This window comes from Salvia hispanica, chromosome 6 (genome assembly GCF_029641045.1).
Source record: "Salvia hispanica isolate PSC_SH4W2 chromosome 6, Shi_PSC_v1, whole genome shotgun sequence".
Taxonomy (NCBI): domain Eukaryota; kingdom Viridiplantae; phylum Streptophyta; class Magnoliopsida; order Lamiales; family Lamiaceae; genus Salvia; species Salvia hispanica.
Genome location: NC_142697.1, coordinates 40888721 through 40916477, shown reverse-complemented (window position 1 = coordinate 40916477; position 27757 = coordinate 40888721). Strand labels below are relative to the sequence as shown.

At 35.6% G+C, this 27757-nt stretch overlaps 6 protein-coding genes and 1 long non-coding RNA gene across 10 annotated transcripts; all 7 read right to left on the bottom strand.

Moving 5' to 3' along the window:
• Positions 1–305: 305 nt before the first annotated feature.
• LOC125204036 (mediator of RNA polymerase II transcription subunit) lies at positions 306–2778 on the bottom strand. 2 transcript variants are annotated; one of them, XR_016132816.1, is made up of 6 exons: positions 2578–2778; positions 2214–2278; positions 1789–1888; positions 1545–1602; positions 676–1461; positions 306–600 (listed from the first exon to the last, which is right to left on the bottom strand). XR_016132816.1 is itself a non-coding variant. In XM_048102577.2 (6 exons), the coding sequence occupies exons 2-6, from the start codon at positions 2247–2249 to the stop codon at positions 498–500; spliced, it is 654 nt and encodes a 217-aa protein (XP_047958534.1). In that variant the 5' UTR covers positions 2250–2278; positions 2578–2773; the 3' UTR covers positions 306–497. The 2 variants fall into 2 exon arrangements, 1 of the variants encoding a protein (XP_047958534.1); XM_048102577.2 differs by having other exon boundaries at positions 1105–1461; positions 2578–2773.
• Positions 2779–3038: 260 nt separating this feature from the next.
• LOC125207301 (protein CLAVATA3 INSENSITIVE RECEPTOR KINASE 5-like) lies at positions 3039–6376 on the bottom strand. 2 transcript variants are annotated; one of them, XM_048106579.2, is made up of 11 exons: positions 6033–6376; positions 5797–5929; positions 5620–5691; positions 5369–5512; positions 5207–5278; positions 5062–5121; positions 4870–4970; positions 4641–4790; positions 4212–4553; positions 3763–4142; positions 3039–3656 (listed from the first exon to the last, which is right to left on the bottom strand). In XM_048106579.2, exons 1-11 carry the CDS (start codon positions 6136–6138, stop codon positions 3336–3338), a joined length of 1881 nt encoding a protein of 626 aa, XP_047962536.1. In that variant the 5' UTR covers positions 6139–6376; the 3' UTR covers positions 3039–3335. The 2 variants fall into 2 exon arrangements, with proteins under 2 accessions (XP_047962536.1, XP_047962537.1); XM_048106580.2 differs by having other exon boundaries at positions 4641–4787; positions 6033–6375.
• Positions 6377–11849: 5473 nt separating this feature from the next.
• LOC125207598 (small ribosomal subunit protein mS81 (rPPR8)-like) lies at positions 11850–14131 on the bottom strand. Its single transcript, XM_048107004.2, has one exon. The coding sequence runs from the start codon at positions 14008–14010 to the stop codon at positions 12070–12072; it is 1941 nt and encodes a 646-aa protein (XP_047962961.1). The 5' UTR covers positions 14011–14131; the 3' UTR covers positions 11850–12069.
• A 1134-nt stretch (positions 14132–15265) lies between these two features.
• LOC125207897 (uncharacterized) lies at positions 15266–16536 on the bottom strand. Of its 2 annotated transcripts, none has more exons than XM_048107406.2 (4): positions 16396–16536; positions 15720–15759; positions 15563–15631; positions 15266–15470 (listed from the first exon to the last, which is right to left on the bottom strand). In XM_048107406.2, the coding sequence occupies exons 1-4, from the start codon at positions 16464–16466 to the stop codon at positions 15396–15398; spliced, it is 255 nt and encodes an 84-aa protein (XP_047963363.2). In that variant the 5' UTR covers positions 16467–16536; the 3' UTR covers positions 15266–15395. The 2 variants fall into 2 exon arrangements, with proteins under 2 accessions (XP_047963363.2, XP_047963364.1); XM_048107407.2 differs by having other exon boundaries at positions 15720–15777; positions 16396–16533.
• On the bottom strand, positions 16472–18711 carry LOC148923796 (Tetratricopeptide repeat (TPR)-like superfamily protein). Its single transcript, XM_089062016.1, has one exon. It carries the CDS (start codon positions 18236–18238, stop codon positions 16472–16474), a length of 1767 nt encoding a protein of 588 aa, XP_088918142.1. The 5' UTR covers positions 18239–18711.
• A 1558-nt stretch (positions 18712–20269) lies between these two features.
• Positions 20270–21700, bottom strand: LOC125204259 (S-adenosylmethionine decarboxylase proenzyme). The gene has a single exon (XM_048102860.2). It carries the CDS (start codon positions 21555–21557, stop codon positions 20475–20477), a length of 1083 nt encoding a protein of 360 aa, XP_047958817.1. The 5' UTR covers positions 21558–21700; the 3' UTR covers positions 20270–20474.
• A 782-nt stretch (positions 21701–22482) lies between these two features.
• Positions 22483–23038, bottom strand: LOC125204261 (uncharacterized). The gene is made up of 2 exons (XR_007173528.2): positions 22785–23038; positions 22483–22650 (listed from the first exon to the last, which is right to left on the bottom strand). It is a non-coding gene; the product is annotated as an uncharacterized LOC125204261 (long non-coding RNA).
• Positions 23039–27757: the final 4719 nt, after the last annotated feature.

Genomic DNA, 27757 nt, shown 5'->3' with positions numbered 1-27757 from the left:
GTTGTTTTCAGATTTGACACAAGAGCAAGTACCCTTTTGCTGAGTCTTGTTGTTTATGGAGTTGACATAGGAGCAAGCGAAACGTGTCATGAAGTCATGAAGACGATGAAGAAGCATAAGTTGATTGAAAAGACACGTACCCTCCAACCTCCGACTGATAAATAGGAGGTTTAGCGTAGAGTATACATTTATTTCCCATTTTAGTGTAAACAAATATTTTCAAATGTTCTTGAATCCATCACCATCACACTTGATTCATGAAATAAAAATATATCCTATATTTTTTAAAATTAGAATCATCAACGTGTTAGATAGGGCGCCTCTATAAATGTATAATTTCTTGAATAAACAACAGGGGCAAAGAAAAGGGAATTCAACCATTTCCCTACACACATTAGATCAACTAAGACAACTCTGACAATTAGCATGGAATGGTTGCAATTTACAAATGATTTCAAACATATTTGCAGTTCATAATTTTAAGTACCTAATCTCCATTACAGCGTTGTGCCTCCGCCATCTGACATGAGAGACGCAGCCGCTGCAGCAGCTGTGGGAACAACTCCAGTTGATACGCCAGGTTTTGATAGATGGAGCAGTCTGAAAATGGAACATTGTACATATTGTAAGGTCATATTCCAGTAAAACCTTGGACCACAAAGCAGTTGAACTTACCAAAAGCTCTGAATTAAGTAAAACTCAAGAATGCCTTTGCACTTCCAACTAATAGAACCATAACAGAAAACATGGAAATGCCTCAAACTGTCAAAAAAGCTTAACATTCTAGTACTATTTTTGAACCTGGGAAAAAATGGCATGTGGGGATAAAGGAAGAATATTAGTACTTATTTTACTAGAACGTTGGTGGTTTAAATCAGTCCGTGCCTTTGGGTTCAATTAACTATAACCAGTTCCCAATACTTATACAATAGCTGACCCACCTTTTCATAAGGTGTAATGATCAGCTCTAGAATTGCTACATGTACCATAATTAAACTTGTTTGATTTGCGACACACCCAAGAAGCACCGAATAGCTTAGGACTGCAAAGTTCACTCTTGAACATCTTTAGCAGAAGAATAAGAGATAAAGTTTATGAACTTACGGTGCTAGGTATTCACAAAAAGATGATACGGCCGCAACAACCTCAGTATAGTTCTCTGATGATGCAGGGGCTGTTACTTCAACCAGCTGGATACCAGGTGTAACAGGCACAGCATCGTCAGTTGCATGAAGTTTCGGCATCTTATTTACGCAGGACACTGCCACTGTTATCTGAGTACCTCTTTGGAATTGGAAGGAAAATCCTACTCTCAGCAGCTCATGGTCTAATTTGTATCCAAGGGCATAAAATAAGCGGAGAGCATTTTTGCTTACTTTACTTTCTGCCATAGTCCTTACAAGCACTGAAATTTGCTCAGCACCAGCACCCCTCATAGCACCACCAATGTGTCGGACAGTCCTGCACATTAAATGATATATTCATTACAAATTTCTCACAGCTGATAACTTAAACGCATTTGGTGGAAGACCCTTGATTCATACCATGTGGGTTCAGGCTTCGCAAGGTCACACAGAAGTCGGACTTCAGATGATACCAATCCTAATGGAAAGAAAGAACAGATATCACTTGAGAATAACAGAAATACTTATTATTTAAGCTATCCACAAGAGACATTCAACTTGCTAAGAAGTTATGAGACACACTAAGTGCAAGTATAAACTAGTATAGTAGTATAAATCATGGTTAGCTGTAAGTAAAAATAAACAGAAAAATTTATAGGAGTACCTAGGTTCGGCACACTTTTCAAGCACAATTCATGAACCTCTAAACTCTCTCGGTGAACACCACAAAGTCCTTGAAGAAGAATTTCCAGGGCTTCAACATGCTGAGAAATAGTGTGATATTAACTAATGTGTCAAAAAAGTAAAAGATGAAAACTATATTCCAGGAGATGAAGACAAATTAAAATTAAGGCAAAAAAACCCAAAGCTTTTAAAAGGTGAAAATAGCAAAACTGGAAAAGCAGTCCTATAAGAGTCCACAATTCATCCACATTCCCAAAGTTCAAGTTCATCATCATAATCACAAAATGCAGGAAAACAACAGAATTCGGAAAATAATGGCAAATTAGTTCAAGTTCAAGCAGTGAAATAAACATATTATTCAAATATTCTACTACAATCACAGAAAAAGATTGTGCTTTAACTTACCTTAGTCTCTATAATTCCCTGCACCACGCATTCCATCTTGATCCCCAAATTCTCTCTAAATTGATCTGATGTACACATACATAAACTCAGTAGATTCAGTCAAGTGAGTTAATATCCTAAAGTCCAAATTAACTATGAAGCATAGGGAATGTCAGGGTTGAACCTTTAATTTAGGGTTTTAGTCAAACAAAATGAAATAATCCGTGAAAAATTAGTATGTTAATTGTTAATACCCGAGCTCGAGAAAAAGCTCTTTATGCTAAGACGGACTGAGCTCGAGCTCATCTCTTACAAAACATAACTCTGAATTTCCACGATACGATAAAATCCAATAAATCTACATTCTTAGTGTCATGGAATATACCTGCAATGTAGCTGAAGCGCGGCGAGACGAGCAGTGGAGATACTGATCAGCAGACGACAGCCGAGGAGAAGAAATGAGAATGGTGGGCGGCGCCGGTGGAGGATCGGTGGCGGGGATAGAGAAAGGGTTTCTTCAATTTGGGAATTCTGATTATTGAGAGTCTAAATAAAAAGACTTAACAATAACAGTTACGTATTTTCTTGGGTTTTCTATTTGATTTTCTTTTTAAATTGTTATCACAAGATTTTTTAGAAGTTTAGTTTAACATTATTATGGTATGCTGTGAATTTTATAAACAACACATTTCAATTAATCTACATTCTTTATCGATAGCTTGTGACCAATTTTAAAGTTCATGAAAAATATCAAAATTTTATCAGAGTTCATACTTTTAGGGACAATATGAATATTCATTTAATTTATTGTTTTCTTTTGAAGTGCACATAATATGACATAGAAACTACTAAAACATATGGTTTATATTACTTCCACAAATATAAGAAAAAGAAAAGAAAGGAGAAAAAGAATCAACACTCCAACTTACAAAATCACTCTGATGCATAAGAGAAAAACAAAAGCTACCCTATACAGTAATGAGGAAACATCAAAGCATTTTTGCATCTTACATTTTTGCTATGCTATTTTCAAACATAAAGAAAACTTGGCTTTCATATTTAATACTAATAGCCTTTTTTTAAATCTCTCTGTGAACTTCCCCTTTGAGAAGTGTGATGATCAAAACCACAAGCAGTTGTTTCTCATCTTGGACCAGAGAGCTCTATAGCCTGTGCAAGCAACGACGAATCATCGGTCAGGTCCGAATATCTCTCTGACGACGACAGCTCCTGTGTCTTGAACTTGTGTGACTCTACTCTCTGAGATGACTCCCATCTCTCCGCTAGTCCATCGCCTTCAAGCATACGAACAACCTCCGACATCTTAGGCCTCAGCCCGGGAAGATATTGAGTGCACAGCAATGCCACTTTCACTATCTCCTCTAGCTCGATTCTATCGTAGTTGTTCTTTAGATCTTTGTCGACTAGATCTTCGAGCTTCTTGTCTTGGTGAAGATTCTTGACCTGTGATCATTCAAGGTTACAATGTTTAAGACTTTCTTAACAAGATTTGAGATGTAGTATAGTGTGTGTGTTTTTTTCTTTTTTTCAGTATATAACTATGGTTTACCCAATCAAGAACAGCTCCCTTCTGATTAGCTGATTTGCCAAACTGTAGTGCTCTTTGTCCAGTGATGAGTTCAAGTAGAAGGATTCCGAATCCAAATACGTCGGTCTTCTCAGAGGACTGGCCCGTGGAGAGGTACTCGGGGGCTATGTGGCCGACTGTGCCACGGACAGCAGTCGTGACGTGAGAGTCCTGATGGTCTAAAAGCTTTGCCAGCCCGAAATCGCCCACCACTGCCTCACAGTAGTCGTCGAGGAGTATGTTTGCTGCCTTGACATCTCTGTGGATTATCTTCGGGTCACATTGCTCGTGGAGGTACAGCAGCCCCCTTGCAGCTCCTAGGGCAATCCGCTTCCTCGTGCTCCAGTCTAGGACCGGCTTGGCTGCTCAGTTCATCAAGTGCCCATTAGCATACATGATCGATCAATCAATCAAACATGATTTTTTTTTACCTTTGAGGCGAGAAGCAACGCTGCCATTTGACATGTAGGGGTAGACCAGGAGTTTTTCGGTTTCTGTCATGCAAAAGCCATACAATCGGAGGAGATTGCGATGGACAGCTAGGCTGATCATCTCGACTTCTGTTTGGAACTGTCTCTCCCCGCCTGCTGTGCTTCCGTCTTTGAGGCGCTTCACAGCCACAGCCGTGCCATCTTGGAGATAGCCCTTGTAGACGTTGCCAAAGCCGCCTTTTCCTAGGATGTTCTTGCTACTGAAGTTGTTTGTTGCGAGCTGCAGCTGTCTGAAGTGGAACCTCCTCAGGTTACCGAGTGAGACTTCCTCGTGCTCACGATCTGAGATAATTGACACGATATGTATAGATCAATTCAAGGTCTCAACCAGGCTAGCCTGCTGTTGAGGATGAGAACTCGGGTTCATACCATTAACATCGAAGAACCTTTGCTGCTTACGCCTCTGTCTTCTCCAGAAAAACAGCCCGAATCCAGCAGCAAGCAGACAGATGGCTGCCACGCTCGTCCCAATCGCAAGGGAAAGCTTGCGATATTTCGATTTGGCAGAGGTAAGAGCTGCTAAGACAACAATGTAAGGATAAACAGACATATCTGCACATATGCAATATTTGAACAACATAGGAATTTTGCATCATACTTTGTGTAGTGTTTAAGGTCATGGACATCGGCATCAATGCTACACCGCCAGCGCACTGAGGTTCGAAGCCTCTGTTACATATCAAGGGGTTCCCAATGACACTGCCATCACAACAAGACAATGCATACACTCTAAGTTCAACTTCTCACAATGAAAAGCAGACACACAAGATCGAAACAGCATGTATCTTACTTGAACGTCTTTGAAGGGAAACAAGGCACGGGGCCACTCAAGTTGTTGTAAGACAAGTCCCTGAAATCAAGACACAACAACATCAAAAACACATTCTCCACAGAAATGGAGCAGCAAATGGAAGAAGGAAAAGAGATTTATTTACACTAATGAAAGCTGAGTCAAATTGGTTAGTGACATTGGAATCTCTCCAAAGAGACTGTTGTTGTTGAGCCTCCTGATACAGATAGCAACACACACACCATTAGACCTCAAAACATTTTATCACCCTATGTTTTTTCCTAAGAATTCTAAGCTCGATCCTCACATGTACTGAAGAGTTTTCAAGAGGCCTAAAGAAGGAGGAATACTGCCCCTAAACAGATTATTCGAAAGATCAAGCGTTTGAAGCCTCAACAGCCTCCCAAGCTCGGATGGAATCGGTCCCGTTATGTTATTGTTCTGCAACAATCTACAACACATCCAGCAAAAATCAAATTCCTTGCAAGCAACTATAATCAAGAAAATGTGTCAAACATCAATATCAATATCAATCTTAAACATTCATTATGCACTCACATTATCTGAAGATTAGTCAAGTTCCCAATGCTTGGAGACAGAGTGCCAGATAAATTCTGACTAGGACTCCCTCTGCACCAAACAACAACCTATTAACCAAATTAACCCAAAAAAGAAAGAAACAATTTTTTCTAAAACCCTCCAATTTTTTGAGAAATCTACATCAGAAATTCTTACAAGCCAATCACAAGATTCTGAGAGGAACAAGTGACCATAGTCCAGCTACATGGATCAACAGCATCACCATCCCAATTATCAAGAACCCCATGAGGATCCCTCAAAGCAGCTTTAATCCCCATCAAAGCTTGCACTACACAAACCACAGAAATCAAATTAAACACACTAGTTGAAGGCACAACACTCTTAAAGCAAGCATCAAGACACCATTTTTAATCTCTGGGACATCTTCTCACCTTCAAAGTTTACACCTTTTGCGGAAAGCAAACCGTTTGCAGAGCTCCAAAAGCAAAGGAACACGACGGCCCAAACCGCTACCTCACTCTTTCTTGGCGTTTCCATTGGAAAATAGACAAAAAGGGAATGCTATAAAACCTGTTTACTGCAAATGGGGAAGGAGATGAGGTTCAGCAATGGCTGAGGTTGTGATAATATGATTTCTTGGAAGGAGATTCATTTTCTGGCAGTCCAAGAAAGAAAGTTGCTCAGTCTTTTGTGTTGTATAAAGGAAACTAGCATGCTGTCACGGGTCAGGTGCTTCTCAAGGAAAATAATAATTTACTTCAAAAAAAGATGGGATGAATATTACAATAACATCATCTAAACTTTATGTGTTTAACAAAATCTTTGTCAAGATTTCAAATTTTCAGTGGGTTAATCAAGACAAAAAATAATAAATAAATTAATAAATAATGCCCAGACAAAATAAATCCAAGTATCTACATGGGCCATTGATTCACTAGGTAGACATATTATTTCATGGAAAATAGTAGATTTGGGGGTAAGTACAAGATAATCTTGTCATTATCTCTCTAAACTTTATGTAATGGTATTTTATTTTTTTCACTTTGGGAATTACAAATTTTTTGAACAGTTATGGCGAAGGACAGAGGGGGAATCCAACATTCCCTGAGTTTGGCCATTCAATAAAATCCCAAAATTTAATAGAAATTTAATGAGGAATGTGAGAATCTCAATAAAAGTAGCTTAGAGATTGATAGTGGTTTTGGTCACCTTCCCATTACCATTATCCAATACTATTGTTTTTGCAAAGACTAAAAAAAGACCAACACTTTTTCTTTGGCTTCTGTACTTGATGCATTTCTTCATCATTATTTTCGTGGTGAGAAAAACAAATGCAACATAAGTTAGTAAATTAACCATAGATTATTATTGGAAATTACTTTATTAGGTTTCTAACTGAATTTAGTTTTGGGTGCTGAATATATGCCATATATTGGGAATGAAATAACTTATTTTTCCGAGGTAGTAACTAAAATGTTTTCTTCGTAACAAGAAAAACTCAAGCCCAAAAAAGACGTGCAAGAGTTTGTAAAAAGTGTATAATCAGGCAACATAAAACAAGATATCAAACTGAAATAAGGACTGAACGAACACCCCTAAATTAACGCGTAAAGAAAATCACCCAATTCACACAATAAAGTTGAGAAGATAACGCAGCAAGAGAACAACAAAGAAAATGTTCATAAATTGTAAACATAAATCTAAAATTACAAATCTCTTTTCACTCTATTTAAGTTTAAATAAGATCGAGAGTCTCAAAGTATTTTGTAAATAAAACTCAAGATTTGGCTCTATTTCATGATATGCACACCGAGCACGATAAATTTTGGTTCGGTTCGGCTAGATTGCACACCCCTCGATATCAAACTCAAATAAGGATCATTTGTGGGATGACTCGAGTTATAGGTATATCAGTAAAAAGAGAGAGTGGTGGTTCGAAAAATAAAGCAGTGGAGCTCCACGCCTGAGTGTATCTTTTTAGAAAAATGATGAGAATTTTGGATTAGATTCAGCCCATTTGGAGAGCGTGACATTAGTTCTATGATTATAGGAGACAAACATGTTTCTTCTTCTCTTTATTTTATAGTCATCTTTATTTCTGCCTTTTTCTTTTCTCTTAAAAAAAGATTACTCATCACTTCCATTATATCTGCACATGGGTCACCCCAACTGATGATGAAGAGAAACAACAAGACAGAATCTTTATTTTCATTTCTGCATTGTACAAGATTCATCGAGCACCTATGTCCACTCCCACTAAATTCATCTATATTTACCATTTTATTATAATTACTTCACATATTTTTATTTTAAATTGTGAATTTTAATGTTTGTTCGGTAACGATCTAGTGGTAAAATGAATATTGTGTGATTGTCTTGTGTGATTTGCATGCTATTGTGCACGAATGAAGTTTTATTCAGGGCACGCATACAAAATAAACGATTACTGATTCTGATGATATTAATTATTAAAGACTTGGGAATTAACAAGTCTAGCCGTATATAGACCAAAGTAATATTAATTTACTCTCAAAAGAGAAATAAAGAAATCAAGTAAAGTAGTGTCCTCTTTTTCTTTTTCCTTATTACTTTTTCTTTTTTTATTTTTTTCACGAAGAAGAGAGAAAATAGAAAAGCAAACGATCCCATTTAAAGAATGCACGATTCTGTTTTAAGCTTTTGGCGACAAACACGATCCTTGAATTGGGGTATAGCTTACTTTAACATAAATTTTAACCTGTGTGAAGTGTGTTTGTAGTTTAATGTGCTAACTATTGACATAATAATAACCCTAACGAAATTAAATCCTAACTTGGCATTATTTTCTAATTATTACATTTGGCCATAGCTATTTTCATGCATGTGTTTGAGTAGGTTAGTTAGTTAATGTTCATGCTTTTAATTGTCAGCATTTCGTTATTAGGATTTGATTTTTTTTTCTTATTATTATAATAGGATAGGATTTATACTTCTTAATTTTTTATACTTTGTGCTAGTTGTAGTGCAAAAGCACAAATTATCAAATCAAATTATAGGGGTGGAAATCATCCAACTCTCAAAATTGGAACTTATACAAATAAGTCTTCTTTACACACAAAAATGTTGACCACTTGACTATTTCTCTCAAGAGATGAAAAAAAAGTTAAGAGCATAAAAATGTGAAAATGCAATAAAAATGACCCAAAAAATATCTTTCAAGTTGTGGGCCTTTTCTTGATTTGCAAAAGATTGATTATTACTAGAAATAAGACAAACACAATAGTATTATTCGTTTAATAACAAATGAAAGGAGCCCAAACCATATCCTAATCGACATAAGGCACCATAGAAATTGAATTTTATTCTTTCATATATTAGTGGAAGCAAAGATAATGTCCTAAAAGGAAAATATTCTGGTCCATAAAAGGTTTAAGTACAATTATTAAAAGTTATGATTTTTTTTAAAAAAAATAGGAAAATCCTAAGACAAACATATGGGTCATATATGTCCGATCATAATGTAAGAGAAAAAATCAAAAAATTGACCAAACAAGGGAGAAAGAGAGAAAGCTTTAAATGTGTAAATGACAAAAATATCCATTCGGATTAGAGGTGATGTGTGAAACACAGCTGGGTAAAATTGTCTCTTTCTTCTTTGGATACCAAAACACAATATTTATACTATATATTTTGAGAGGGAATGATGCTTTGGGACCGTTTGCCTCCAAACTGATCAATCCAAACAATATGCTCAAAAATTTCTAATCTCTTTCCACTATATTCACACTTCTTTCTCGTTTACAAATTTCAAATAGTTTGGATTTTTTTGTTATTTATAATTTTTACTTTTTACTCTATTTTATTCCTTTTGTAGCCAAATCAAGTGTATATATCAATAAGATGGAAGTGCTCAAAAGCTGGAATATTATTGGTAATTTAAAAAAATTATATCCCACAAAATTTTGAAGCATTGCAATAACGAAAATAACAAGTCAAAGCAACGTGATAGACACAAACAAAAGAAATGGTCCTACGTTATCCCTTATGGATGATACAAATATGAGTAGTAATTACTCACAATCTACCTAGGAAAATCAATAATTAATTTTAAGGGTTAAATGACAAAATTTCAAATATAGTAGTAGTGGTCTATTTACAAGACACATAGTACTAGTGGAGTATATAATTACTAATAATTTTTAATTAGTAGTATTAGTATTCATAAGAAAAGTATTAAGTGGTTGTGTTTGAAGTGATAGTTCACCAAATGTGGATATAGATAATTATGTTGTTTGTTTTGTCTCGGCCTTAAATCTCTCAGTCACAGAGCTTAAAAATAGCACTTATACTACTAATAATTACTCTAATTTACAGCTCAAAGAGATAAAATATTGATGTGAACATTTGACATAATATGATGGAGTCCAATCATCAAGTCTCCCAATGTAACCTTAAACCTAATCAAATTGATTTAGTTTTCGAGAAAACTATTACTAGTATTGAACCGTTGAATTAATTATGGCATGTCGTCTAGAGGAAAGAGCTAAGCACGAATCCAATGATAATTGATGATTAACATACACACTAATTAAACACTCAGCATAATTAGAAATGGAATTAACATTATTAATTTTTAAGATGAGGTGAGGTGATGCTTATATATTCTCAATAGTCCCCCCTTAAATTAGTGAATATAGCATGTTTCGGCTATAGGTAGGAAATATTATAGTTTATGATAGTTATGTATCTAGTTGTTGTTTTTGTTATTAAATTAAAAATATTCCTTGTTTTTAATTTATATACTTGGGGCAAATTATTGTTTTTTATGTGAACTAAAATAACTTCAACAATATAGTGAAAAGGATAGAGGGCAATGTTGTGTTTTCATCCCAATGTCTAAGTACAGTTTCCAATGCTGCTGGTGTAACCCATCAAAATTGTGAATTAAATTGCTAGGATGAAACGGGCCAAAAAATAACACATATCATTTACTAAGACTAACATGCGTACCAAAGCACACAATTAAAACCATATAAAAACTTTGAATTTACTCTCTAACATAGCTACCAAACAATCGAAAATTTTAGATCACATATTACGATAAATTTTCGAGCATATAAGAGCTAGTAGTACTATTAATGTGAAATTGTGGTCCTTGGTGAGTGAGAGATGAAGTAGTACTCCCGGTTTAATAGCTACTAATCATCACAGCTTGATTGCATTTTGTCATGCTACCTCATTTTCATGTACTGATCAGTAACAAACATAACAGAATGTGTCAAACACAAACCTCCAATTCCACATACAGAGCTGCTAGCTTCTTCTCTGCAATAGAAAATATGGGGTTAAATGCATATAATATAAATAAAATGTGGTGTCACCATCATCGCGTTTTGCTCAAGGAAGTGTCACATTTTTACAATTGTTTGTGTATGGTGATGGTGGTTGCATATCCCATCTTGCTCCATGCCGACAATAAGGCCAGTTGTGACACTGCCTTAAAACAACAACAATGAAATGTCATTTTCTTCCATTTTTTCATTTTCAAATATATAGCACAATGTTTGTGAGATGCTTCGAAATTTCAATTCCAAACTTTGGACCTTGTCCCTACTTAAGCCTCAATTTTTACACAAGTTTCTTCTAATTTTTCATATGATTTTGAAACTATAGAGACAACAGAGGACAGCAATGTATATAATGAATTTTAAAAGCTTTTCATAATTGTGAATAATAAATGTTTGATGAATGTCTGAATAATCTGCTTGTGGGCTGTTTTTTTGCAACTGATCAGTCTAGAAACCAAACCATAAAGTATATTGAACTATCTAATTTTTGGATATAAGAGAATTTAACAAGAACTCTGAATTTCATATCTCTATGTTCAATTGTAACTTGGGAGGAGACAAAGAGGCCATCCAAATAAACAATTAATTAGCCGAATATCCCAATTGTTGGTGTGGTATGTGTGTGTGTGTGTGTGTGTGTGTTTTATGTGTGGCTAATAGAGTTTGAAATAGTATAGTGTCAATTTAAGTGAGATTGGACAAAGACAAAGTGCTTCTATCAAGCTGGACTATATATGGAACTGGAAAATATCTTACTACGTCTTGAGAATCTCATACATATGGAGTAATTTATCTATTAATAATTTCTGGCAAGTTTTATAAAGCTTATTGGACTGGCTGCATAAAACCTGGGCTTTTCATTTGGGCCCGGCCCATCTATCTTTACTATATTTTCAGAAGCACTCAAAACTAAATCCGAAATTCCAAAACTCAATACACCCATTTATGAAACAAGGCAGGGTGAAAAACCAAAATTCCAAGGGGGGAAAATCCAGTCTATTACATTATTGATCAGTTCATATCAAGATTCAGCAAATCCTCCAATATTGAATAAATTGGCAAACATTTCAAAAGCATGAAGACCTCCCACTCCCCTTCCCTACTAACAGTGTACCAAAAACAAAACTATCACATCTAAACACTACACCGCAACATCCGCAGCCTTCTTCCCGGCTGCACCCGACATTTTAGAAGAGACCAAATCCAAAACATCAGCGTGATCTTTAACATATCCTGGGCAAGTTGCAAGGAAGTCGTGTGCCTCAGACTGTCTTCCAGCTGAAAGATACGCCTCAAACAACCGAAGGAAAAAAGGAATCGCTGGAGATCTCTTCGATGTCATGCCCTGTGTAAATATAACAGCTTCTTCAGTAGTTCCTTTCTTGGCAAGGTACGGGATGAAGGAATCCACATCGGCAGGGTAGCCTTGGTTCTTCATCATGCACATAACATCTAGAGCTTCTTCGAAATGTTTTCTGGCTAATAGCCTCCTTGTTAGTGTTTTGTACAACGTGTGCCTGGGCCTTAAGAATTTCTCATTGACCATCTTCTTAACAAACTTGTATGCCCCCAATGGCCTGTTTTGCTGACAGTATGCGCCGACCAACAAGTCTATAGGGCGACCGCCACAAGAGGAGGCACCTAGTTTCTTCACCATCTTTTCAACGCTAATTGATGCTCCATCCAGATTGTGCTCCTCGCAGAATCCTTTAACTAAGGATATCCAAGGTGAATAATCAAAGGAAGCCATCATCTTATCCACAAACTCCAGCGCCTTTCCTGTGTCTGCATACTTACTGAGCTTAAACGCAATCTTACGTTGCACATCACCAGACGGGACATAGCCAGCCTTCATCAACTCTGCCAATATGCTATTGCACTCATTCATCCTCCCCACACTAATCAAAGATTTGACAAGTGCCTCGACGATACTATCAGTAATCGCATTTCCATTAGCCTTGAAGACCTCAACAACTTTCAGAAACGAGTCCATATCTAGTTCTTCGCTAGCAACTATTTTCTTCAAAAGCAAAGTGCAGTCCTCAACAGACGGCTTATTCACACCATTCGATGCAAATTCGAACAAATTCACAGCATCCTCTATCATTTTCTTCTTAAGAAACTGCTTACAGACACTAACATAGGTCTCCCTCGCCATCTCATGCCCTTCACTTCTCATTTCATCAACGAACCTCCAAAATTTCTGACTGTGGTCTTCTTCACCCAACACTCTAGCTAGCGCATTATACGAATGCTCATCATGCTTAAACACACCGCTATCCTCAATCCACCTAAAGAAAATCAAAGCCTTATTTGGATCGCCTCCAAGCATCCCCAGCACCCCCTTGACCAGATCACTCGAGAACTCCACATCCAATTCTTTCAACTCTTTCTCAACATCATCTCCCCAAACTTGTTCCCTAATGATCTCGCCAACCCTAACACAGTCACTTACTCCGGCCACATCCTTGCTCTTGCGGCCACCGGAACGCGTAGCATACACAGCCTTCAACTTCTCAACCTCATCAATAGCCCCATCTTTCAAAAACCTCTCAGAAATTCTATCAAATGCGCCCCTCTTCACACCGTACCCCTTCCTTTTCATAACATTAATCAATTCCCAAGTTTCCTTCACAAATCCATTACCCCCTAAGATCCCAATCATCATATTATACGAATTACAGCTCAAAATCTCTCTCTGACTATCCGAAACCCAATTAAAAATCCGCTTAGCAACATCAGGGTCAATATTGGGAGTTTTTAACACTTCTAAAATCAAATCATGCGACACAGTAATATTCTTAGCATCTAAATCGGACTTAATCGCGTCACTAGAAATTTCAGGTTTAGAGAAAATTTCGATTAGAGCAGCTTGATCGAGCCTTGGTTTGGGAAGCTCGACGGCAGGGTCCGTGGATGAGGTGAAATGGCGAGTTAGTGAGAAGGGAATCGGGATCGGCTGAGGTGCAGGAGCGTGGAGGAGTGAGGAAGTGAAGGAGCGGAAATGGTGTACCTGAGAAATGTGAGACGCGGATGGAGTGTGGCAGCGGAGGAGAAGAAGGCGGAGGCATTGGTTCCTCATTGTATCGGATTGATCTCGAGCTGTTGTCTTCTTCAATGGAAGAGAAAGATTGCGTGAGTGTTGGGAGCTTTTGATTATGTTCAGATTAGGGTTTTAGGGGAGAAGAAAGAGTGATGGAATTTCTGATTTTCTAATATTTTTAAAAATATTTTTTCTGAGAAGAAATATATCTTTATTATCTTTATAGGAATGAGTTAAAATGACAACACCTTTTAAAATAAACATATCACCGTTTCTAGCCAATCATTTGTATATGTGGATGAATAATAAGCTGCCATGTGGCAATAAAAAAATATTCAAGTATAAAAATCTCGGCCAACAATATACAATACTGTATACAACAATTTTTTCTCGGCCAGCAATATTCAACACGCTACCCAACAATCTATAAATCTATAGATTATTGTAGCGTTTATAATATTATTGGATATTTGGTATCACTGTGTCAACTTTAATAGTTGTTGTCATTTTAACACAAACCTATATTTATATATTTAAAGTGGTTATTATTAAATACTCCTCTACTCCAATTAAGTTCGTGATTTAACTTGTGGCAAATATTTTCAAAATCGATTAGGTTCAGTTAAGTTCGTGATTTAATTTGAATTTCAATCTCTCAATATTACTATTAACAAGTGTATTGATTTTAAAATTTGAAATTTAGGCAGATTAGATTCATTTTGCACTCCAATTATGTCAACTTGAGTTCATACAATATCTTTCTTTTTTTCAGGAATCATTTTACTTGCCAACCAAACATACTCATTGCTTAATTCTGATGATGTGTTAAATTCTTTATAAGGTAGTAGTACCTTGTAATCAAAAAAAAAAGTTACTACAATTTGATGGGGAGTTATTTGGCGATGATCTCGTATGATCATATATTTTAGATTAACCATTGCAAATTTGATCTAATTATCTACGTTGTATCATTCAATTCTTCATATAATTAATTAATCAAGTATAGTAATTGTTAATTATTTTCTGACATGTAAGTACTTGATTAAATTAGTGCCGCATATGAAAATAAAGGTACATACAACTGTTACCGATTTCGAATACAAATAATATTCATAGAAGAAATGTTATACTCCTTCACAAATAATATTAAGTTGGATAATTTTTTCTCTCATATACACTAAACATTTGATTAAGTTGATAATCACTCAAACCAGATAGTCCTTAATAATAATATTTCGAAAACTGTATTGTATTTGCACAAGAAAAGTATGCAGTGGGTGGAACAATACACAGATTAAAAAAAAAAATATTTTATTATATCAAAAGGAAAAAGGAAATATACATATAAAAATGTAACTAAAACAATGAAGTCATGAACCCAACGTCAAACAAAGGTAAAAAAATATAGATGGAAGGTTTGGTTCTCATTTGTTAGAGTTGACAGCATCCTTGACAGCATCAACAGCACCTTGTGCCTTAGCCTGCATCTGCTGTCCAGCCTATACATATCATGGAAAAAACAAAAGATAATCAACATTTATAATTTGTTATAATTAATTAATGAACAAAGTAAGAGATGTGATTTGATTACATTTTGAGCTGATTCCTTGGCAGACTGTGCTGCATTGCTAGCCTTGTCCATCAGCTGGCTGCCCTTTTCCTGCATTTCAACAATCATTCAACCATAACTCTAGAGTTTATTAGGCAGTGATTTAGTTTCTAACGCAACGCGTGCGTCATTAGTGTACCTGCGCTTGGCCCTTTGCCACTTCAGTGTGGTAGCTTGCGCTGTAGGAGTTATCCATTCTGATTGGTTATTAAACACAATTGAGAGAGAAGACTGTGTGTGTGAAAACTTGTATTGGGAGATATGTTAAGATTGGCAATTTATAGCATCTGAGGGGCTGTTCGATTGACTATTCAGAGGGGAGGAGGAATGATGTATGCTGATCCTCAAAGATAGGATGAGTTTCTATCTTCCATTATGTTGTCTCAACATCCTCTATTTTGAGAATCATGCTCTGTTTATTTTACTTTTTTATAACTTGGATTCAAAAATTGGGCATCTATTCCAACAAAGTTCTATCTTAATACCACCTATAAATGAAGCTAAGGGCAACAGGCCAACAACTCTAGCAGCAAACAAACAACATTTCTGCAAAACCACAAATTTCTTGACACACCATTATGTTCTACATAATTACTATCAATTTGCAAGAAATAAAACTTTTCAAACAAATATAATAGGAAATGCATTTTCAACCAAATAGATTATGTCCATAACTCAACACTATTATCATACATTCAAGTCAAATATCATACCAAACATTTTGTATGATAGAATGTAGACACCAATTTTCTCATGCAATATTTTTTAATTGCCATGCTAATGATTCAATCAGCTAAAATTTCTTCTGAGCATACCTGATTGCGTAGAACCAATGGCGTTGACTAAGGTGCTCGAGACTAGTTGTTGATATAAACAGACATTTCATCCAAATTATAACTTGTCTTGCTGAAACTTTTGGTATATGGACTTCGAAACCAAACCTCTGTCAGTAAGAGTGCTCCAAAACACGTCTAACTTGGTCCCATCATCTGCGTATGAATCACTAATACTTCTGAATATTTTGAGTGTCACCATCAGTCTCCTCTTATACATTTCGTCTAGCAATGCAGAAGCAGAAATGGTATCTCCACCTCTGAAGTGGGCATAAGCCAGACTCGAGTAGATCACAGTATCTCCTAATAACCCCCTCGTTTGCATAGCTCCAAATACTCTTTGTGCACAACCAATTCTTTCTTTCTTACACAATCTTCGTATCATTGCTCGATACACACTGATGTCGACACAAATACCCCCCTGCACTAGCTCATCAAGCAACGCCAGAATAGCCTCATCATCATTTCTGTTGCAGTAGAAATCCACAAGCCATGTGTATGTGCAATAACTTGGGGATAATCCAGCCCTAATCATATCAAATAACATCTCTTTAGCGCTGTTTATCTCCTTCGATTTACAGTACCCATGAATCAATGCCTTGTACGTAAACTGATCAGGCCTCAGCCCCGCCTCCAACATCCTATTTCTAAACTTCAAAGCAGATCTCATATCACCTATCTTGCAATAAGCATTAATCAACGTGTTACAAGTCACAACATCAGGTTCGATTTTTCTCTCACCCATCTCATTCAATATCTTATTTGCATCCCCCATCCGGCCCTCTTCACATAACTTCCGCAGAAGTGCATTATAGGTAACTACGCCAGGATACAACCCCTTGGCCTCCATTTCACCACGCAACTGCAATGCTTTGCCAATATCACCATCTCTGCAATAACCATCAATCAAGGTAGTATACGTGACATGGTTAGGCGCAGCACCTTTAATCTCCTTAAACAGCCTCAAAGCCTCCCTCATTCGGCCTTCTCTGCAATAACTATAAATAAGTGAATTGTAAGTTACAATATCCGGACACACTCCTCCTCTTTCCATCCTATCTTGAAGGCATAACGCCTCATAATGCATACCCTTTTTGCAGTACAACGAAATCAACGTATTATACGTGAAAATATCAGGCACTACACTGTTCGACTCCATTTGAATCAACAACTCCTCCGCCTTCTCTGCATCCCTCGACTTACAACAAGCATGGATCAACACATTATAAACAAGTAAATTCGGATGAACCCCAACTTTAACCATCTTGTTATACACTTTCCACACCAAATTAGTCAGCCCCTCTTTCACCAACGAATTCAAAAGCACAGTACAAGCATGCAGATGTGGCTTATATCTGCATACCCTCATATGCTCAAAAACTTGAACCGCCTCTGAGCTCATCTTCGAATCAGCATAAAATATCACCAACCAGCTCAAAACATGAGCATTTACATCGGGATCGCTGCAACTATTCACAAGAGCATTTAAAACAGTCGGAGACGATAAAAAATCTCTTCTTGCGATCTTTTCGACCAAATTTTGAGCAGCCCTAAAATGGTTTTGTTTCGTGAGAGTACAAATCATGGTCCAAGAAGATTGCAACGAATGCTTGTACCCTGGGATTGTTTCCACCCATTTGAAGAATGACCATGAAACTAAGAAGCCATTTGCAGAAAATTCAGATAATACTTGGTTTATAACAGATGATGTCACGCTTGAACCAATGTTTGGCTTCAAGAGTTTATCCCAATAGCCCTTAACTACGACTGCACATACGGTTTTAACTAGTAGGCTCTCACTCCTTGCAAAATGTAAGCATTCCATCGAAAATCAAGATTTTCTAAGGAGCCAATGGATCTTCTGTATTGGTATACTTCACAAAATTCGCATAATTGGTGGATAATTTGACTTACCAGCGATACAAAATTGGTGCGAGCTGGAACACGAAACGCGTCTTCAATGTGTTTGATGAAATACTTGTGTGAAGAAGATTCAACATCGGTGAAGAAGAAGTTGAGCTGGTGAGCAAATACGATTAGGGCTTCTTGATGTTGTTGAGCTGAGGCAGGAAGAGGGAGGCGAGCACAAATCCACAGAGGCAGTGGCGAGGAGCAATGGTGCTGGCGCGAGTGAACAACGGAGACATCGCCAATATTGTTGATGTTCAGTCTGCTAAGAATAAGGGAGGAAACGGGGGCTTGGGATGGCTGATGATCGGTGAGTTTCGCCACAAACTTTGAGAAGAAGGAATTGCAGCGACAGAAATTGAGAGTGAGAGAATTAAACCGAGTGAGAAGGCCAACGAGAAATTTTCATCATTTGTTGTTTTATTTAAGCTTAAGTCTACTCATGTTTTCAATTAATGAGTGGGCCGGATTTAGTATGATATTGGGCTTTTAGAAAATGTACTTCACTGGCAATGCAATCAAAAACTTCATACTTATAAATCATGCAAGTGTAGACGATTTATAAACTAAATACGTGTCATGTTTTTTATAATCTTATTTGAATCAATAGTGCAATAATACGTGTCATGTTTTTTATAAATATTTTTGCCCCAACACCTCTTACTTTAATTGGGAGTACTTGGTTTAGGCCATCTACAACCATTTACGCCAAAACCAAACCCATTTTTGAGTATATGTCACACCAAAAAGTAATTTTACTCCAACCATTTACACCATCTTTAAGTTTACACCATTTTTGAGTATTTCTCTAACAAAATTTTGGAGTAAACACCATATTTGGTGTTATTTCATTAAAAAACTCAAAAATGAGTTTGAGTTTGGTGTATGGTTGGAGAAATTATCTACACCAAAAATGAGTTTTGGCGTACGATTGGAGATGGTCTTAGGACCACTTTTGTAGAACTAGAATTTGTGCAAAATTATTTGTATCGGTGCGAGTATAAGACTATTAGTAACTAAATTTATTAGGATGTGAATGTATATTTCATCTTCCTACGTCTCATTAAAAATAAAATAACTCACTTTTTGTACTTTTTATCTCTCTTATTTTAGTTTTTCTTCATTAACTCACAAAACAACACTAAAAAAAATCATGTGTTGAAAACCAAATATTTCAATTTAATGGAACATAGGAAATATTATCTAAGAATTTTACTGTTATTATTATATTCAACTGCAAGTGCTCCAACTAATAGTATTATTTCAAATCTGAATTCAATTGTGAACCAACAAATAATAAATATTGCAAGTGTTGAATCTAATGCGAAAAATATAGATTGTGACCAGGACTATGAAAATAGTTATCTTGTGTGTCATAAGAGTTGTGGAGACATTACATTTACAATTAAATATTTTAATATTAATAATAGTACGGAGTAATTGTTTTTAAAAATAGAACCATCACTTCTCAGATAATAATATTATATCAATAAACGAAAACTGCATGCCATAATTTTACATAAAGTTGTTTATAATGGGTTCACATTCTCTCATTCTACTTTTTTCAACAAAACTAACTTAATGCATGCACCGCAAATTGAATGCATCTTACTTTGGATAGACGCTCTTCATACCTAACCTCTAGAAATGTCCAATTCCTCCTCCACGTCCATAAAGTATATTGCTCTCCCTACTCAAATTGTTGTGACCCATCTCCATCTTTCCCTCATTCAACGAACCTCTTTAAATGTTCCAATACTTCCTTCACATGCATAAACAATATGCTCTCTCTGTCTAAACATTCTGACCCATCTATGCCAAGATGAATGTGGTAGACCAAATTTGAACAAGAGTATGATTAAACTCACAACTGAGGTTATAATCTAGCATCAGCAGATGATACATGTTCAAATTTAAGCAGATGAAGAACACTAGGAAGAACAATATATAAGGGAAATAACAGTACCTATATATATCAAAGAGAGGGTACAGTAAAATGCCCCTGTTATTACAGCACTGGAAAAGTAAAAAACAAAAACACAAACGACTAAATCAAATGTTTTCAAAACAAGTTCAACATATCTCACAAACTGAGCAAGAACACTAGTAGAGTAGAATAGTAGTATCATAGAAACGGAGACTCAAAAGAAAAATTATTTCTTTTCGATTTCCTCATCCTCGCTCTCACTCCAGCATAGGTGCAGAGTCGACCTCGGAGATCCACACCCGGTAGCGCTCGTGAAGTTGCAGTAGATAACAGATCCACCATCTCCGAGCACCTCGCATCTCCTCCCTGCACACCCATACTTTGCAATATCCAGTTTAAACGCGGAATCGAGCTCCTTCCCAGCGATAGAAGCTCGCACAGCCACAGAGAATTTGGCCGGGTTGAAGCACGCCAACACCCTCTCCACGAGCTGAGTCAAGTCCACCTTCTCAAAATCATACCCGCCTGTTTCGAAACTTGCATAGCTGAAGCCATCTTCTGGGGTGACATGGATAGTAGACACCGCGCCTCCCTCGATCGAGTTCATGGAGTACCCACACGGGTCAAAATCAAAGTCACAGATCTCTGATTCAGGGAGGATGTTCCTGATGCCAGACGCATCGGTCATGATAGTAGCGGAGCTGGATTGGTTCTTGAAGAACACAGAGGCCTTCTTCTGGTCCAGATTGGTCATGCACATCTCAAGGGTGTAAACAGGTTCCACATCACTCGACGGCTCCAAGTAGGCAGAGTAGACATGCCACTTCTCGTGCTCATCAGCATCTCCCATCACATAGGCTTCGCTCATCAGTCCAAGTTTGGAGAAATGGTCGTCAAGAACAGCAACTTCTTCGTTGAAGCTCCGGTGGGGGAATGGCTGAGCACCCGGGAATATGAAGCTTCCACGGGAGTATCTAACAGAGCTCACAGTCAGTCCAAGTCCATCAGCCAACCTCAGAATCGGTGGGATAGACAGCAGCAATTTTGTAGTGCCACAAGTTTTCAGAATTATCTTGTATGAGTAGACAAAGAGGCTCGACTCAGACAGGACATAGGAGTCGACATCATCATTCTTCAGAGATGCAACAATGGTGCATTGTGCTGGATCTAAGATTTCATCCAACTGTGCTTTGGTAAGCGCGCGGAGGCCATAGCCATCGGGGTCAGCAAATACTCCGGGCTCAACGAAAGAGATCTCAAGCCTCTTCTCATAACCCTCAAACCCAATTGCAGAGACTGGCATGTCCATTTTGGCTTAATCAACTGGCGGGATTCTTTGCAGAGAGAATAACAAGGATGAGGAAAGAGAGAAAGAATTGGAAAGACAAAATCTAAGCTATAGTCCTGCTAGCAACGCAGGTTGGTTATCGTAAAGCTTGGTGAATCTCAGGATGGCTTGCGAGCGCACTGCATAAGAGGCAGAAGAGAAGGATCAAGTTAGAAAACAACATACAGTAATAAGCAAAGTCGAAACGATTAAACAGTTGAAATTGGTGCTCACGTTTGAGTATGCAGCAGATCTGAATTTCTTGATTCCACCGTTTGGTCGAACGTCTTCAATGCTGTAACCGAGGGGAGCTTCGTAGAATAGGGATTTACTACTGCTAGATTTCTTCTTCCCACCCTTTGACTCCATCAGATCATTCAATTTTTCCTGCAAAATGAATCAAATAAAATTTAGAAGCTATAACAAACAGTAAAAGTAACATACAAAACAGCAGAAAAGGAAAAAGCACTACTATGACGAGACAATCATTTTGAAAAGTGTGTTACAAATTATTATAATTATAAATTGCGTTCTAATCATAGCAAACCTCAGCCCTCTGGAAACACATCACATAATTACCTTATCAATATATATGAAAACACTCAATTTCTACGCTCAAATTTACACCCAAAATTTCCGTGATACAAATATGTATACATTAACTATGGCTAATTCAATACTACACCAGCAATTGATATTTGTCTAATCCAGAAACTGAATTGAGGAGCTTATATGGAGAAGAGAAACGCATTGAAGGAAAAATAAAATAAAATGACAAAACACAGAAAAATAACGGAGAATAAAACGGATCAAAATAATCACAGGCGAATTCGTAAACAAGCTTCGCGAATCGCGTATTATCACATAAAACTCAAATCTACAATACATCCAAAATCAAAAACAAATCTAACATTTAAAATTTATCGATATATCATATGCAACAGTGAATCTACAAAAATAAAGTAAAAAAAGAAAGACTAGAACAACGGAGATCTGAAACTTACAAAAAGATGTTGATTATAAATTAAACAAACGACCCAGGAGGCTCCTTATCTCCAAGCTTCGGCAAACAAAACTGAAATTTCAAGGAAATATAAACAAAATCTCATCAGCAAACAGTTTCATGCATTAAAACAACATCGAAACGGCGAGCAAAACTAACTCACGTATTGAAAATAAATATATTCTTGGAGAAGATCGAAAACAAACCCTAGATTGAGAGTTCTCGACCGACTGAATTGAAAATCTTCTGGGAAGAATATAAGAGATCTCTAGAATTCGGTATGTGGAGGAGCGATATTTGTGGTAGAAGGAATAGGTTGGGAAGCTCATTAAATAGGAAGAGAGTAGAATGTGCGTGCGACGCGTGTTCCATGAAATTACGGATATGCCCTCTGCTTACCTGCGCCGCTAATATCTGTTCGGACGATTTTGCCCCTGGGGCGCCGTGTATTGCGCATCAAGAATATTTTGATTCGCGAATATTTCTACGCATAAATCTGATGAAGATAATCCTATATTTTAAAATTTTGAAATTATCATAATCTTTAATAATTATATTTATTCTATATTTAACTTTGTTAAGATATCTATTTTATACTCTTTTCGTCCCACGTTCAGCACGAGATTTAAGAATATTGTGTTTATTGAGTTAAATAAAGTAAAATAAAGTCACAATCATTAATAGTTATATTTATTCTAGCTTTAACTTTGTTAAGATATCTATTTTATACTTCTTCCGTCCCACATTCGGCACGAGATTTAAGAATGTTGTGTATATTGAGTTAAAATAAAGTAAAATAAAATTGAAGAAAAAATGAAGTATGAGAGAGATGAGAGACAATTAGTAAAAGAGACAATTAGTAAAAAAAAATTATCTTACTTTACTAATTTTATTTTAATTCTCGTGTCATGCTCCTTGTCCATATGTTTATGGAACAGGGAGAATATAACTCAAATAACTTGGGACTGAGGAAACACAAAATTGGGTTAATTTTATAATTGTAATTTCACTTTAACTAGTGAATCTCAGAGGATGGCTTATTAGTTTGTTTTAAAATACTACTATCTTCGTCCCTCAAATATTGATACACTTTGACCCGACACGGGTTTTAAGAAATGTACTTATAGAAAGTGAGTTGAAAAAGTTATGGGACGTGGGTCTTACTTATAAAAGTATTAGTTTTATTATAAAATATGAGTAGGAATGAATAAGTGGAATATGAGATTCATTATCAAAAATGATAAAAAATGAAGTGTGTCTAACTTTCAAGGACGGACTGAAATGGTAAACTGTGTCAAACTTTCAGGGATGGAGGTAGTATAAATTATTATAACTATATTAATATTCTATTGTAATTACTCTTTTCATAAATAATGTCTAAAACTTAATTTGTATACAAATTATAAATATGAGATAAAACTTGGTAGATATGAAGGAACGATTATTTCCTCAACAATGGAGATAGACACTCTCATTTAAAGATTAGTAACCATGGATTGAAATGAAATGAAAACAGTACTCCATTTCGTTCCTATTCTATTCCTCCATATCAATCAGTTTTTAATGTATGCAATCACAATTAAAACTAATATTAATGGTTTATTATTGAAACTAAAATTGGACTACATACACCCAACTTTAATTAGTGGAAAAATAAAATCGGACTAGATACATAGACCCAATTTAAGTGAGATTTACAACCAAAAGATTAGTATCATTATATCAAACTCAACGCCCTAAAAAATATAAAAATAAAAATGAAATTAATTTTATAAATAATTCGTATTATATGCATTATAAATAATTGAACAATGTCTTGTGAAAGATAGTCCAACACATCAACAGTTGATAAACAAGACATCAAATTTGAATATAAAATCAATATAAACAGATCATCCGACATAAATTAAAATTACTGTTACAATTTGGGCCACAGAAAACGAATAATTGACACGTGGGTGAGACGAGGACCGTGAAAAATATATGTGGTGGGGTCAGGGTGATTGTAGGCCACACAACTGGATTCACAATTCTCCATTTATGACACAATAAAATAAGACACAAAATATAGCTGGATTATTTTCTTTCTTTGGAATTTTCCACAAATTTCTGGCACTCACCAAGTTTGAATTTTTCCTACTTGCTTTTCTATACAATTCTTTTTTCATGGATAATGGATTGTGACTCAACATGTCCTTTCAAAATAAATAAAGCTTACTTTTTTCCAAAACAAAAATAGCAAATGATTTGTTACATTGTCGACATTGTGTCAATTCAGTGTGTGGGAACATATTCGAGCTCAACTTGCTTCTCATTTTCTACTTCCTAGAGATCTCAAAATTTGTACTATTGCATATGATCTGACGGTTGTGCCACACCACAAGATTGGTCTAATTTTTAATTATTATACTCTTATGAATTTGATTTTCATTTAGTATCAACTTAAAATAACCATACTGCTAGATAGGTCTAATTTTCACTTAACATTGGTATCAAATGCCACAACCTTCTATCGGCAAAGGTAACTAAACGGAGTTACGGAGATATCAAACGACATAGTTTTAATTTTTATTTTTATTTTTATTTTTGTTTTTGTTTTTATTTTTATTTTTAACTGTGTCGTGTAATTACAATTTCACTTGTCACTAAAGTAAAAATTACCACCATTATTATATGCTTTGGATAATTTGTATGCCCTCCAAAATAATTTTTTTTTATTAATCTAAACACATTGTCACACGATATGCATCAAGCCCATTCTTGGGGTCAATTCGTGTTATTATGATTGTTCACGGTATACTAATTAATTGTTGGGGGTCTCCCAAATGGCAGAGGGTCCGCATTATAGAAAAGAATTGGGGAAGAATTAAATCTTTCAAAATAGGTAAGAATTGGGTTTGCATTAAAAACTACAACAAAAATTGGACTTCGCATGACTCTTTGCTCCACCCTTCCACCTCATTATCTTCTATCTCCTTTTTGAGAGTGAAGGGATAAATTTGTCCTTCCATGATTGTACTAGCTCAAAGTCTTTATTTTTGATAAATATTTGGATCAATTATTGGGCCAATTCTAGGATACTAAATAATAGGAAAAATAATTATTTATGTGGCTAATTATGACTCAATTCTTAGAACATTTAATTCTTTCGAATAGGAGTTATAGATATGGAAATGTTCTATAGTCCTTTACTTTAGGTGTTGACTATTCAATCCTACGTATTTTTTTTTTCAACTTTCAAGGTTCTACTTTAAATGATACATTTCATCTAGCTTCATATATGTATAGTCTAATACATAAATGGACATACAATGGGATAAGCATTAAGGTCACCAACTAATTGCAAATATACACAAATAAATATGAACAGTGTGACTAATTTTATACTTTCTCCTTCTCACTTTTCTTTTTGTTAGTCTTAACCAAAATGATTTATTATTATAAATAGAAACATCTTTATCTCTACTTTATTCTCTCTTTTTTATTTTACTTCTTCTATTTACACACAAAATAGTACTTATTGCATAAATTCTCGTGTCACTCAAAGAAGGGGGAAGAGTACTAGTATATGATTTGGATACAATCCTTTATTTAACACGTTAAATATGCATGTCTGCTAGCATTATTGTATGATAACTTTGACCAACGAGATACACTCAAATTTAACGAAAATCATCCTCACAATTGATGTTGTATACGTTTCATCATCTTAGGTTCACACTTCATTGATAATTTGTGGTCCAAGTCAAGAGAATAAAACTAAAAATTGTGACTAATAATTCCTTCAAATCAACTCCAATTGACTTTTACAAATCATTTCATAAAATAAGGGCTACGTTGGGGTTTAAAACGATACAGTTTATGAATTGCACGTATATATTTTTAGTGTTGTATTTGTGACAATTATTTTAAAGCAAATAATACAAGTAGTGAATGTGTGGGTCCTTTTTCTTTCTCTCTTGAATAAGTAGTATTTCGACCTATTGTCCCTCTCTCAATTTGTGTCATCTATTTTACCTGAAAATGATTTTATAAATAATAAATTATATTATTGGTATCGATCGATGTCAATTATATGAGCTGGTATCCATGAAAATGGGGCCAACAAATCTATTTATATGTCTAAGATTGCACGAAAAAGATAAGATTCATAATTATCTTAATTTTATGCGAACAAGTTGATATGCCAAATGATTTAACAGTTTTTGGTCTAATTAACGTGAACAACAACATTATGTGAGAAGCATATTTGTTTGTCTTTTTAGGGGGTCATATCATAATCTCTTTAAAAGGATTTATACCATTTTAAGAAACTTTAGTCGTTGGAGATGTGAGTAGTGGGGCACAATTGTCTGTTATCAAACTAATTAATTTATTTCAATCATAATCGATCAGGAGGAGGCCAATTTTTAATATACATAAATTTTGTTATTGATTATACTATTATTCTCTGTATATATATAAAAAAAAAAGAGAAACGATATGGAAAATTTATGACAAACTTTTTTTTCAGAATTTTAAGCTTGATTAGAAATACTTATACAATCTCCAATTAAAGATTTTTTTATATATATATGCACATATTTAATTTAAAATTTAATATTTTCTTAAATCGTTGCAGAATGATTAATATGTAATTTTATTTAAAATGATTGATAATAGTTCCTCGTTTATTCCATGATGACTCAAACCGTCGATCTATTAAATGAAAAAGAAACGTATATTGCCCTTTATTACACCAAGATCTGCCCCTCCGTTGCCAACTGTGCTGTCCTTGCAGGCCAGGGACGGATCTACTATAGAATGAGAAGGGGCAAATGCCCCACCTCAATTTTTCATAACTACGTAGGCATTTATATTTTATTGCCTTAATATACGTAAATTAACACAATTTGCCCCCTTACATTTAAGTAAATAATAATTTATTTGCCCCGCCCCTAAGAAACACACCACCTTATACCTTTACATTTAATAATATATATTTTATTTTATTTTAATATTTATTTATTTACATGTTAATATTTTTGCCCCTCCTGTTATAATTCCCTGGCTCCGTCCCGGCTGCGGGCTCTAGATTGCCCTTTATTATTTCATAATATTTAAGTATAATTAATCTATCAAATAAAACACATATCTATGCACAAATATTATTTAAATTTCCCCCAAAACTTCCTAATAA